The sequence below is a fragment of the Ursus maritimus genome, unplaced genomic scaffold (genome assembly GCF_017311325.1).
Source record: "Ursus maritimus isolate PB19 unplaced genomic scaffold, ASM1731132v1 scaffold_10, whole genome shotgun sequence".
Taxonomy (NCBI): domain Eukaryota; kingdom Metazoa; phylum Chordata; class Mammalia; order Carnivora; family Ursidae; genus Ursus; species Ursus maritimus.
In genome coordinates, this window is record NW_024423344.1 from 8516702 (window position 1) to 8529004 (window position 12303).

At 55.9% G+C, this 12303-nt stretch overlaps 1 protein-coding gene across 2 annotated transcripts; it reads right to left on the minus strand.

Moving 5' to 3' along the window:
• Window positions 1-3834: 3834 nt before the first annotated feature.
• On the minus strand, window positions 3835-9554 carry CDX2 (caudal type homeobox 2). 2 transcript variants are annotated; one of them, XM_040620476.1, is made up of 3 exons: window positions 9014-9554; window positions 5380-5525; window positions 3835-4086 (listed from the first exon to the last, which is right to left on the minus strand). In XM_040620476.1, the coding sequence occupies exons 1-3, from the start codon at window positions 9552-9554 to the stop codon at window positions 3835-3837; spliced, it is 939 nt and encodes a 312-aa protein (XP_040476410.1). The 2 variants fall into 2 exon arrangements, with proteins under 2 accessions (XP_040476410.1, XP_040476416.1); XM_040620482.1 differs by having other exon boundaries at window positions 3951-4086; window positions 5384-5525.
• Between the last annotated feature and the right edge of the window lie 2749 nt (window positions 9555-12303).

The window sequence follows — 12303 nt, forward strand, 5'->3', positions numbered from 1 at the left end:
TTGTTCTTGTCATTATTGGGGATTAATCCTAAGTGTATGTGGTAGATTGCATTCCCTTACTTTACGTTATTTGATTCCCCTATTAGTGGTAGGGATCTCCCCCAAGGTCATTAAACCAGTAACTAGCAGCCTGTCTCTAAAACAAAGTGCAAATAATACCCCTTGAATCTTCTAAAGATTTTTTTTTTTTAAGGTAAGCCCAACTTGGGGCTTGGACTCAGCACCCAGATATCAAGAGTTGCATGCTCTAGGGACCCAACCAGCCGGGGCACCCCATGTAATTGAAGTTTCTTTATTTCTGCTTGCTGCCTTCTCTTATTTCTTTTCCTGAGTGGCTGTGAATAACAACAGCAAGAATACTGCTGTTTATATATTAAGATTTCTATTTAAGATTCGTTTTCTTGACTGACATAGGCCTCTTACAGATATTATCAGAAACTATCCTTGAAACTTTCATTGCTCTCATTAGCAGCCCATCTTGCTAACTTTATTAGATGAATATGATAAGGCCATGAATTGTTCGAAGAAAAAAGAGGCTGTCTTTTCTCCATATATACCTTCAACAACAACAACAACAACTTCTTTTTTTGGTATTTTTTTTCTTATTTTAAGTAGGCTCCACGTCCAACATGGGGCTTGAACTCACGACCCTAGGATCAAAAGTAGAACGCTTTGCCGACTGTGCCAGCCAGGCCTCCCTATATGTGCTTTTTTGACGTGAGTTCCACCAGACGGTTACATTCTTCCCCATATTTATCCTAAGTTCTCAGTCTTTTTATATATTCATTTCGTATCCATATTATTGTAATTTTTTTTAAAAGAAACATTTAAGGAAGGCCCTTTTAGAATGGCCAATAGCTCCCCTCATCCAAATTTATTTTTCTTAAACACTCAACAGATCCAAGAATCTCCCAGGCCTGGCTTAGTTTGAACTTAGTTTCAGCAGGCCCACGACCACAGTGGGGAAATGTCGCCGTGCCCCAGTTTGGGAGCAGCCTGGGGCGGGAGGAGGGGAGGCGCTAGAGCTTGCTACCTTCCACCTGGGTCAGAACTACGGCCCTTTCCGGTCCGCTCCAGAGTCGGAGACCAGCGCGGCCTCCGACCCCGCTCTTCCCAGAGCGCTCGCGCCCCCTGGCGGCCGGAGCTCCGGCAGGGCTCCGGGAGGGCGCCGGGAGGGCCAAGGGTTGGGGAAGGACGGGTAGTCATCCCGGTCCCAGGGCTGCAGGCCCTGGGAGCGGCGGAGTCACCCTACCAAAAATACACCAGGGCGTCCCAGCGCCGACCTCCCTACGCCTCCTCTGGCCGCACTGCCCACTCGCGCCATGTCCCCCTGGCCTCGGGTTTGCTCCAGGGGCGAGTCTTGGCGTCGCAAGCGCGGTGGGCTCGCTTGCCAGCGGGGGCCCTTCTTGCTCGCCCCCTCCACGACCCGGGAGACCGGCAGGCAGCTCGCAGCCCCGGACCTGCATTTCAGAGAGCAGCCGAGCGCCCCTCCTCGCCCCGGATGCGCGGGGAGCGGGCCCGGGGCGGGCGTCAGTGCAAGGGGCTGGACCCGGCCAGGGGAAGAACTTGTAATCGCTTGCAGCGGGACAATGCTGACTTTTGAACCTCTAACCACTAAGCAAACAACCCTTGTGCTCTCGCTGCACTGTCCAAACAGAGTTTATTGACAGGCGTTTCACAGCAACGCATAGCAACCGCGGCGGCGGCTGGGGGCTGACGTGTGGGCGCGGCCGGGTGCGGGTCCGCGCTCCCCTCCCAGCGCCGGGACTCCCCAGGGGGCACGGAGGCCGGGGCGGGGGGGGAGGTGGGTGGGGGGAGCGGATAACCTGGACTGGAACGCCACCCCCGGCTCCGCGGACTCCCCAGCCCGAGAGGCGGGCCAGGCGCTCTCTGTCCAGCTCTGAGCCGGGCGCCCGCGGGCCCGGCCACCAGAGCCCCTTTCTCAATCCCGGAGCGGAATGCCACCCGGAAGGGCCGCAGAACCGGGGAGATGCTGCAGGCGGTATTTAGGTCTCGCTGCTTTGCTCTTCCTCCCCAGCCCTGGGGCCACCTCCTCCCTCTGCTGGAGCCGTGATTAGGGCTGGAAGGTGCATGTGGGAAGACCGAAATGGAGAGCAAAGCCCTTCTCCCCAGGCCCTGCCTGTCCAGAGCACCCAGCTCGGAGTCTTCCAGGACCCAAAACCTCAAGGGCAGCAGTCCGGGGCCCAGAGGATCGGCCAGATAACAAGCAACCACCACTGAAAGGGGCTCCTTATACTGGTTCTTGAATTCTTTGTGGAGTGAGGGGGTGTGGGGCAAAGGAGGGAGTTTCGCAACACAGGGCAAGTAGTGGAGGCAGACGAGAGCTCACAGAAATGCCCAGTGATTCACAGAAGACTATATTCCTGGAAATGTTCCCTTGAGAGAACAGAAAATGGAACATTTTTACTTAACGCTTATGTTCATTGGCTGGATTGTGGTACATCCCTAGGGTGAAGGGAATCACTGATGAAGGGAATGTCTGCAACTGCCTCAGTGTTGATTTGATGAGATGCTTCGAGGGGACTCTCTCACCCCCATCCCCCCATAATTCTCGGCAGCTGGGAAGCAGCTGACCATTCAGATGTGCATTTTGCCCAAAGGCACCCCCAGGAGAACCACACATTCCACAATCCAAGGTTGGGCTCAGGCTTGGGGGCAGGGAAGGTCTCAGAACCTGCTCCCTCAGGCTTCTGACGCTCTGAGGTAAAATGAGGTTGTCCAGATAACCTTCTCCACCCCTTCCATGATTTTTCTAATACTAGCTTGCAAGTAGACAGGATATTTCATTTAAAAAAAATTCTGGATAAAATCTGAAGACGATAAATACTGAATCTGAAATCTGGAAAGCTCATTTATCTCCTTTCTTTTCTTTTTAGAAAAAACTCAACTGTGTTCAAATACCCCCCACTTCCCTTCACCATATCACTTCTCTCCCCCTGGATCCAGAAGGCTTTTTAAATGCTGGCTTGGATGTTACACAGACCAACAACCCAAACAGCAGCAACAACAACAAAAACTCCCCTTCTTCATCAGCCCCAAGATTGTGAAAATGACAGGAAGTCCAGGTTGGCTCTGGCATTTATAGCACTCACATACATTCAGCCCAGAGAAGCTCTGGTGACAGGCTTTCTAAACAAGGCCCTGTCCCGGGCCCTCTTGTCAGGCCTGGAGTCCAATAGCCACGCCCCTCACACCATACACCGCACATACACCAGCCAAGCCCTTCCTGGCCTGGGAAGGGAAGAGAAGAAAGACAAAGACCTGGGGGTTCTGCAGTCTTTGGAAGGTCCAGGTTTCTATCATAGCTGCCTCTGACTTTTGCAGTTAAATCTTGCCTGCCCTTGAGGCAGGAGGGACCAGCTGGCCCTTGAATGGCAGTGAGTAGGCAGTAGCCATCTTGGCTTCAAGCACTTGCGTTCCCCCGAGTCCCTCCCTCCCCTCAGCTTCAACCAGAGATGCGTCCTGTAGATTCTGGAGGCCAAGAGCTCGGGAGGAGGGGGCTGAAAACCTGGTCTGTTTAGCCAGTCCAGGCAATGCTTCTGCCAGTACTAAAGGAAGCCCCGGTTGTCATATCCCATCTCCTCGCTGGCAGAAAGTCAGACCAGAAGAAGTCCAAAGCTGGGAGAATGTCTTCCTTGAGGCCTCCAACCCCACTTGTCTTTCCTCCTGGCCCCCATTTTTTCTCTGAGAGCTAGGTAAGTTGGTGTACATTTGTGGACGGGAGGGGAGGAGGTCTCTCCTGAGGATTCTAGCAGAGTCTGTGCTCCTCATGGCTCAGCCCGGAATCGCTCAGCTACTGCAGGCCACTGTAGGTCATTGGGTGACAGTGGGGTTTAACACGCCCGCCGCTGGCCCCAGAACCCCAGGGACAGAGCCAGGCACTGAGCCTTGCAGAGCAGACACGGGACTCAGGGGCTCGGGGACGCTTCTCAGAGGGCCGGGCTGCGGCTGGGGAGGCTGCGGTGCGGGCGGCGGGGCTGGCTGTGGCTGCTGTTGTTGCTGCTGCAACTTCTTCTTATTGATTTTCCTTTCCTTGGCTCTGCGGTTCTGAAACCAAATTTTAACCTAGAAATGGAAAATGGAGAAAAACAGAGGGTGGTGAAGGCGCCGATGGGGGAGGGGGGAAGGAAGGGCCCTCAGCAGCAGCAGCAGTGTCTCTCTCCCTCTCCAACTACAGAAGGGCCCTCTCGAACTCAGGGACCCCCAGAGCTTGTTCCAGCCTTTATCCGAGAGCCCCATGACAGCCCGGGGCTGGAGCCCTTCCCGAGCCTAGTACGGCCTCAGGTGAGAAGAGCCTTCCTCCCTCCTTGTTCACCATGTTTCGTTCCAAGGCAGCCTTTTATCTACAACTTTACTGGAAGAGTTCAGAGTCTCAGAACCAAGGAAAACAGAAACTGCAGAGCCTTTCCTACAACAAGCAAGAAAAGACCAGCATGGATATCCTTCAAAAGGACAACCTTTGGCCTCACAAAGCTAAACTGAAATGTAATACTCCTCATCTTAAAGCTGAGAATGAGACTTAAAAAAAAAAAGATTTATCCTTTTTTTTTTTTTTGAGAGAGAGAGAGAGGGAGGGAGGGAGAGCACAGGAACATGGTAGGGAGGGGCAGAGGGAGAGGGAGAGGGAGAGAGAGTCCCAAGCCGACTCCCTGAGGCTCATGGAGCCCCACGTGGGGCTCGATCCCATAACCCTGATATCACGACCTGAGCCAAAACCAAAAGCCAGATGCTTCGCCGACTGTGCAACGCAGGCGCCCCCTGAGAATGAGATTGAATGTGGGGCTTCCCGGCGGTGGATTTGGCCTTTTTTTTTTTCCTAGACCATATAGCGTGTTCATGAGTCAAGCCTCACTTTAGTTTTTACGGGCAGGGCTTGGGGTCTTATATTAATTTTTCCCCAGGTATGGTGCTGGGCACAAAGAAAATAGGTCCTTAAGTCTTCTTTCACCTAAATAGAATTCTGGATTAAACTGCTAGTCAGTTTTTTTCTTGCACCTTCCGGGTCCCGGAAAATGGGGGGGGATCAACATCCAAAAAAGACAACTAGAGGCGGAAAGAACCTTTTCTAAAAGCATTTGGAAGGAAATACTATCTGTCCTCCTGCCTTGTTTATTTATTTCTTTATTTACTTACTTACTTATTTTAAGTAAGCTCTACACCCAGCGTGGGGCTTGAACTCAACAACTGCGAGATCAAGAGTTGCACGCTCTGAGCCAGCCGGCGCCCCTCTATCTTCCTGCTTTAATCTGCCCACAGAACTAGGTAGATTCTGGGGCCTGGCTTCTAATTCTGCCCGAGGAGCCCCACCCCCACCCCCAGCCAGTGACCAGGCCCTGGAGGGAGCAAGGCAGTTCCCACCTGCCTCTCGGAGAGCCCCAGTGTGGCGGCCAGCTCGGCTTTCCTCCGGATGGTGATGTAACGACTGTAGTGAAACTCCTTCTCCAGCTCCAGCCGCTGGTGATCCGTGTACACCACTCGGTATTTGTCTTTCGTCCTGGTTTTCACTGTGGAGGAAGGAGAAGTTAGGGCTGAGAACTGCAAGGCGGCCCATCAGTCATGGGTAATGACAAACCTCCCTAACCCAAGGGCCATTTCTCTTCCTCCACCGCCCCAGGGGGCCAGGGTTTGGCTGGTTCCTGCCGGGTCTGACAAGACCCCCCAGGGGGTCCTGAGGGGAGGGTGCGAGGCTATCCAAGACAACTAAACTAACCTTGGGGTTAAGTGGTTTTTAAAAATGAAGAAAAACTAAAACCTCATACGTACACGATAACAGAACCCAGCTACCCTTCCGGTAAACCAAATAGAGTACTGGAGCAGGCTAGGCCGAGGGGAAAGGGGGCAGGACCGAATCTACAGTTCTGGGAGTATTCAGATTTGCAGGCCTGCCGGAGATGGAAGTCCACCCTAAAAACAGCTGGGGTTGTGGGTGTGTGCTGGTTACAATGTGTGGGGTGGTGGTGTTACTTTCTGTTTGCTTTATTAAAAGTGGAAAAGGGGGTGCAGGAGCTGACAGATTCTCTCAAGTCACCAGAATCTTCTCCCAGGCACGCTAGGCCCATCTGGTGGAATTCTGAGCTGGGGTCTGGCAAGTCGAAAACCCCTCCCACCCTCGACATTGCATACCTGGCTGAACCTGGTTTGGCATTTGGCACTTTTTCTTTTTTTAATCCCCCGTTTATTTCTGCTACAAACTCTGCCAGAGCTATCCAGACCAGTGATCTATGCTCATTGGATTGAGTCAACATATTAAACCTCAGATTGATTGTTTTACTGAAGGGCCTTGACAAATAGTGCCGTCGCGGTTGGAGCAGGCCCGAGCCTGGCGTCTGCACTCAGTCTGTCCTGGGTCAACCCTTGGCAGGGCCCTGGCCCGGAGCTCTTCCCTCCTCGTTGGCCCCAGGTCCAGGTCTTCCCGCAGCCGAACAGGTTCAGTCCCCCGGTGCCCAGTCCTACAGGAAGATCTAAAGGGTCTGGGAGTTTCTTGGAGGTGTTTAATGCCCCGCAGGCCGACTTTGTTCAGGTAAAACCCTTTGCAAACCACAACAAAAGCGCCCTGGGAAGATACAGGCCGGATCAGAGGGAGCTCCCCCGAGCCGCTGAAAGGGGAACACAGTCGCAAACAATGCAGGACAAGGCGATCTTATCAAAGAAAAGCCCTTTCAATGCCTTAATAACAACCGCATTCTGTTTGAATTACCACTACTGAGCAAATGGCGGTCCCGGCTTTCATCCCCCTCCCCGCCAGGCGTATTAACATAAACACGGCCCGGCAGGCGCATTTGAATGGGCGCAGCGGCCCCGACCCCGCGCCTGCTAAGAAAGTAAAGGGAACTAACACTTTCTGAGAGCTTTCCAAGTGGAGGGCGCGTTCACACGCGTTGCCGCCTCAAACCCACTCGCGGCTGCCAGGGGTAGTCGCCCCGTTTTACAGATGAGGAAACCGAGAACCAGACTAGGTCACGCAGGTAGTATCAGGCTCGGCTGACACTGCAGCCAGGTTGGAGCCTAAAGGGCATCTCCAGGGCTGGGGAGCAGGGCGCAAAATAAAGTTCTCTGAGCTGAACATCCCAGTAGCAGTGCTCGCCTTGGGGTGCTCAGGAGCGGCTCTTGCTCCAGTGCTCCCCTTTCAGTATCCCGGATGGTCCGGGCACGCGGTGACCAGGACCCTTGTGCGCTCTGCGGCCCGCGCCCCAAGGGACTTGGAGGCGCCCCGCACCCCCTGGGAACCAAGGAGGGGGCTGGAGGAGGGAAGAGATGAGAGGGACTTGTGAGAATTCATTATTGACTGCGAAAGTCACCACCCTCTTTCCGGGCCCTAAAAGAGACAATGGCAGGGCTGGGAAGGTGTATATCAAAGCGGGCCGGGCCGAGGACCAACCCCCTAGCCCCTTGACAGATGACGCTCCGCAGAGGAGCCGGGCTCTGGCCCGCGGGCCGCGGCCTCCCGACATTAACATCACAAGGGCGCCCGGCGCCGACTGCGGCCTTGCCACCTCGGCGCGGGACATCACAGCAGCCTCTCATCTGCTGACCCCGCGGCCTGGGCTCCTGTGGCTCCCCTCCCTCTCCCCCTCCCTGGCCCCGCGGCCACTCTCCCGGGACACACCAAAGGTCTCCCTTAGGGCCTCCGGTCGCTGCCAGTGGCGCCCCAGGCAGGCTCGGTAAGAGAGAGCCTTCTCTGAGACAGCGCTCTGTTCAGAGGAGGGCACCTTCTCTTGGGGCAGGGACCTAGCCGAGGCTCCGAGGCTGGCCCTGTGGCCTTCTCCCTGGGCGGCCGCATTTCCCACCCGGCATGTGCCCAGTGACGCAAATACCGATGCCCAGAGACAGCCCCCAACGACTTCTCTGATTTATACGGCTGTAATTGGCTATAAACCTCTGCAAAGTGGCCATAACCTGCTTACGGGCCAGGCTGGGCCAGAAAGAAGGGAAGAGAAAAAAGCGGAAGTAGCAGAGGGCTAGGAAGACTTCAAGGAGCGCAAAGGGGACGCCAACAGGACTCTCCCACCACACCTATTCGCACTTCCTTCCCACTTTGACACACATCCCGATACCAGAAGGGGCAGACCCGGAACTAAGGAGCCCCCACAATCCGGCAAACCTAGGATGTCTGCAGGGACATCTCCTGAGCAAGTTTCTTGAACATAGGCGTGCATGTACACACGTACACACACACACACACACACACACACACACACACACAACCCTGAGACCCTGGAAAGGAAGGGTGGGGAGAAATGATTCCTGTCTGGACCAGAAGCTGAATCCTCACCAAGGATTCCGCCCCTTCCCCGTCCGCAGACACAGGAGGACTCCCACGACGTCTTGCCCCCAGCCCTCCAGCTTTTGATTGAACTCCTTTGCAAATCAAAGGTTCCATGAGGGGGTGCGCTCCTTTCCCTTAGTTCCCCGGGCCTTTCCTGCAACTGCAGCTTTGCCGGGTCTCCCTACTGCCATAGCTCTTGAGATCTTTTGAACTGGCCCGAATGGCCGAACCTGGTCCCACGCCCATCCTCGCAGCCCTCCTGGTCCCCCAGGCCACCATTCTTCTTGAGTGGCTCAATGGCGTGGAAAGAAATGCTCTGAAGCCCTGCCCGGTGGAGTGCGAGGTTCCCTTTCCCCCGCGGCTCGAAGCTGCGCGCCGAGCGCGAGCGGCAGCAAGTGGGGCGGACGCGCTCCTGCACAGCCGTGCTACGCCGACATTCCTGGGAGTGTCCCGAGAATGTTGGGACCGTACGAATGAAGGACCGCTGGAAAGAGGAAGGTTCTCCTCTGCCCCCAGCGGAACACGGGTTGGGAGACCAAAGTATTCACTCCGGTCCCCCCGCCAGCCCAGGCGCCGTAGAGAAGCCGGGCAGTCGAGGCCCCCTGAATTTGTCTCCCGCCCCGGCCCTCCTGGCGCGGAACTCCTAGACAGCTCTAGACGCCTCGGTGGGCCCTGGACGCGCGGCCGGCCCAGCACCCCCTCCTGCGGGACGCCGCCACCGCCTACCTTGGCTTCCGAGCGACGGCTGCGCGGGCTTCCGCATCCACTCGCACAGGTTCCGCCGCTGGCCGCCGGGGGACAGCTGCTCGGCGGCGGCCGTGGCGGCTGGCCCGGGAGGGCCGGGGTTGAGGGTCTGCAGCAACCCCGAGGCGCAGGAAGGCGCGGCGGCCGGGTGGTGCGGGTGGTGGTGCGGGTGGTGGTGCGGGTGGTAGTCGGCGGGGCTGCTGTAGCCCATGGCGGCGGCCGGGGAGCCCCCGTTGAGACCGTGGGCGACGGCGTTGGCGGCGGCCGCGGCGCCCCCCGGCGCGTAGCCGTTCCAGTCCTCTCTGAGCGGGGCCCCGTACGCCGCGGGCCAGGACGGCCCCGGGGACTGCGCGCTGTCCAAGTTCGCGGCCGCGGCGGCCGCAGCCGCCACATGGTAGCCGCCGTAGTCCGGGTACTGCGGGGGACTGACGAAGTTCTGCGGGGCCAGGTTGAGGCCGCCAGAGTGGCGCACGGAGCTGGGGTACATGCTCACGTCCTTGTCCAGGAGGTAGCTCACGTACATGGTGGCGAGGGCCCGACAGCAAACCTCACCATGCTGCCTGGGGACGGACGCTGGAGGCTGCCGGAGGGCGCGAAGGGGAAGGGGCGAGGGGTGCGGAGAAGGGCGGCTGGCTGCGCCCCAGCCCGCGGAGCTCCGCAGGCTCCTCGCGGCGCTTCTGCCTCTGAGGCGGTCCCTCCCTCTGGCCTGCCTCCTCCCTCCTCCCTTTCTTCCTTCTTTCCTCCCACCTCCTTCCCACTGGGCTGCAGAGGCGGGGAAGACCCGCCACAGGCTGGAGTGCGGAGCCCCAGGCCGGCGGCCTTTCGTGATTAACGAGTGTTTACAAGACTCTATTAGTAATGACACAGACACCAATGGCTGGAGACGTCGAGGCGCAGCGCGCACCCTGCGCACAACCCCCCGAAACACGATTTGCATTTTAAAAGATAAGGGGAGGGGGGAGCTCGAGAGACCCGATCACAGCTAAATATTCAAACCTTTATTGTTAAGAGCTTCCTCCTTCCAACCTGGTGCACTTTAACCTCCAATCACAGGTTCAAAGAATGAAATCTAGGGACTTGCAAAAGAGAGGGGGGGAAAGAGCTATCTTGGTGGGAATCTGGGCTTGGAGACCAAGTAGTAGTGTGTATGCATTTGCGGGGTGGAGGCGGGGCGGGGGGGGGCACCAAGAAGCTCCTTCTATACCAAAGAGAAAAGAAAAGGCAAGTCATTACTTTGATGACAACGTTTTTGACCAACCCGGGAGATGACCAGCCGAGCCCTAAGAGATAGGCCGGTTCCTGCGCTCCCTGAGCTTCTGGCCGAACGACTGCGCGCCCCAAACAACTGTCGCTGCTAATCGGTTATTTTCTTCCCCCAAGGAAACTCTTGCCCCTCGCACGAGATAAATGATGACCCTTGCTTCAGGCTTCATCTCCGAGTTCATTTCACATTGGGGATTTAAGATAAATCAAGGCAATTATTTTTTTAAAAAGCATTTACATTCAAGACTCAAAACAGTCAAACCAAAGAGCCTGTGGTAGATGTCAGATTAGTGGAGGACAGTAATGGAGGGGGGCAAACAGCGGTCGCTAGAGTGCTGGCAAAGTTCTCCATTCTTGATCAGGGTGCTGGTGACACAGTATGAGGTCTGCGAAAATTCAGCGAGCCTACCTGTACATGTTTATTTCACATAAATAAGGGGTTAAAAATCAAGGGAAAAAGAGCCAGAATGTCTGCTAATATGTACCTAGGTATATGTCATATATCATACCTTTGTCTTAAAACACTTTCTGCTTTACAAAGTAAAACATTATCGGAAGAAAATTATCTTTCTTCCCCAGGAGACGGGAAGGGAACCCGGGCCATTAGTAATGACTGCTTCTGAAGAACTCCGAGTGGGGAAGAGTTGAGAAAGGCTCCTCCTTGGTTGTGAAGCACTGTGTCAAGGGGCCCAGGGCTCGGTGGCGGCTGCTGGGACCGGTGCTGCGCGGCCTGGCTGTGAAACTGCCCCGACAGGAGCGCAAGGCGACGGGATTCGTCTTGCGCACGCGCCCATCTCGGTTTAGCCACTGCAGGGAGCGGACCCGCGGTAGCCTTCCAACCCTTCTCTCCAAGCCCAGCCCGCCCTGCCGGACTAGGATTTGAGGATCGCAGCGGCTGGGTCCGTGGACTGGGCAAGACGTCTGGGTGGCTTTGAACGCTCTCGGAACCAGCGGGACGCTAGCTGTTCATCTCCAGATCTGCACTTGTCGGTTCTCATTGTCAAGCGCTCTCTGGTATTTGTCACTTCACCTTCTCATCCCTGGAGAGCTCCTTCCAGGGCCCTTTATCTCCCTTGATCCTCACATCTCCCTAGATGGGGAACAAAGCTGGTGTTGGCGGCTCCATTTTACAGATGACACCCACCAAAGCTGCAGAGTAGAGAGAGGCCAGGCCAAAGCAGGATCTGAAATAGCCCAGGACTGTGGGATCTCCTGCTTGCTGGTCCCTTCCGTCCTTTGCGTTTCCTAAGGAAAATGGTTAAAAATCAGGGGCCGGTGGAGGGTCAGAGAGCTGAGCACTTAAGAGGTGGGAGGCAGGAGCAGGTCATCCATGGGGACCTACCTGTCTGGCCCAGACAGCTGAGTGTCATTGGACCTCTCAAGAAATAAAATAGGAAATACATTGCAAGCCCCATTACAGAACCCAAATCACTGAGTTGGGGGACGGGGGAGAGAGGGGGAATCGTGCAGTCCTGATGAGAATGGGGTGCGAATGTGGGAGGTTAAGTGGTGGGCACTGCAAGACTTTTGATCTACCAAACATCTTCCCCCTCTTCCTGGAGACACAATTCCTCTTTCTGTCTCCCACAACCCCCTCCCAAGCCTCGAGCTCTGGAAGCCGAGGCCCAGGCTCAAGCCTGTGTCTTCGGAATGTGGGCATTCTTTGGAACAATCACTTTATTGGGGACAGCCATTCCCTCCGCCCTGCAGTGGCCGCTTCCTGCGTTTTTATGGCTCGGCCGCCGGCCGCTGGCTAATTGTCCCGGTTTTCCAGCTGTGTCTCTGTGCTCTGCCCCCGAGAAAGGGCTCTGGCCTGCCCGCCCAAATGCTTTAGGAGCGGCCAGGGTTGCTCTGGCCCCAGGGGTCACCCCAGACCCCAGCACTGCCTGGACCACAGGTAAACCCTCATTTTGGGTGCAAGAGCTGGAGAAAGGAAATCATGGTAAAAAAAAAAAAAAAACCCAATAAGCAATTGGTCTTCTTCATGGAAAATGGGCCTGCGTGGCAGT

Coding starts and splice junctions, on each gene's coding strand:
- CDX2 (XM_040620476.1), bottom strand. CDS start 9,554: ATGTACGTGAGCTACCTCCTGGACAAGGACGTGAGCATGTACCCCAGC. Junction 5,526..9,013: donor GCCGTCGCTCGGAAGCCAAG/GTAGGCGGTGGC, acceptor CTTCCTCCACAG/TGAAAACCAGGACGAAAGAC. Junction 4,087..5,379: donor TGGGGCTCTCCGAGAGGCAG/GTGGGAACTGCC, acceptor TTCCATTTCTAG/GTTAAAATTTGGTTTCAGAA.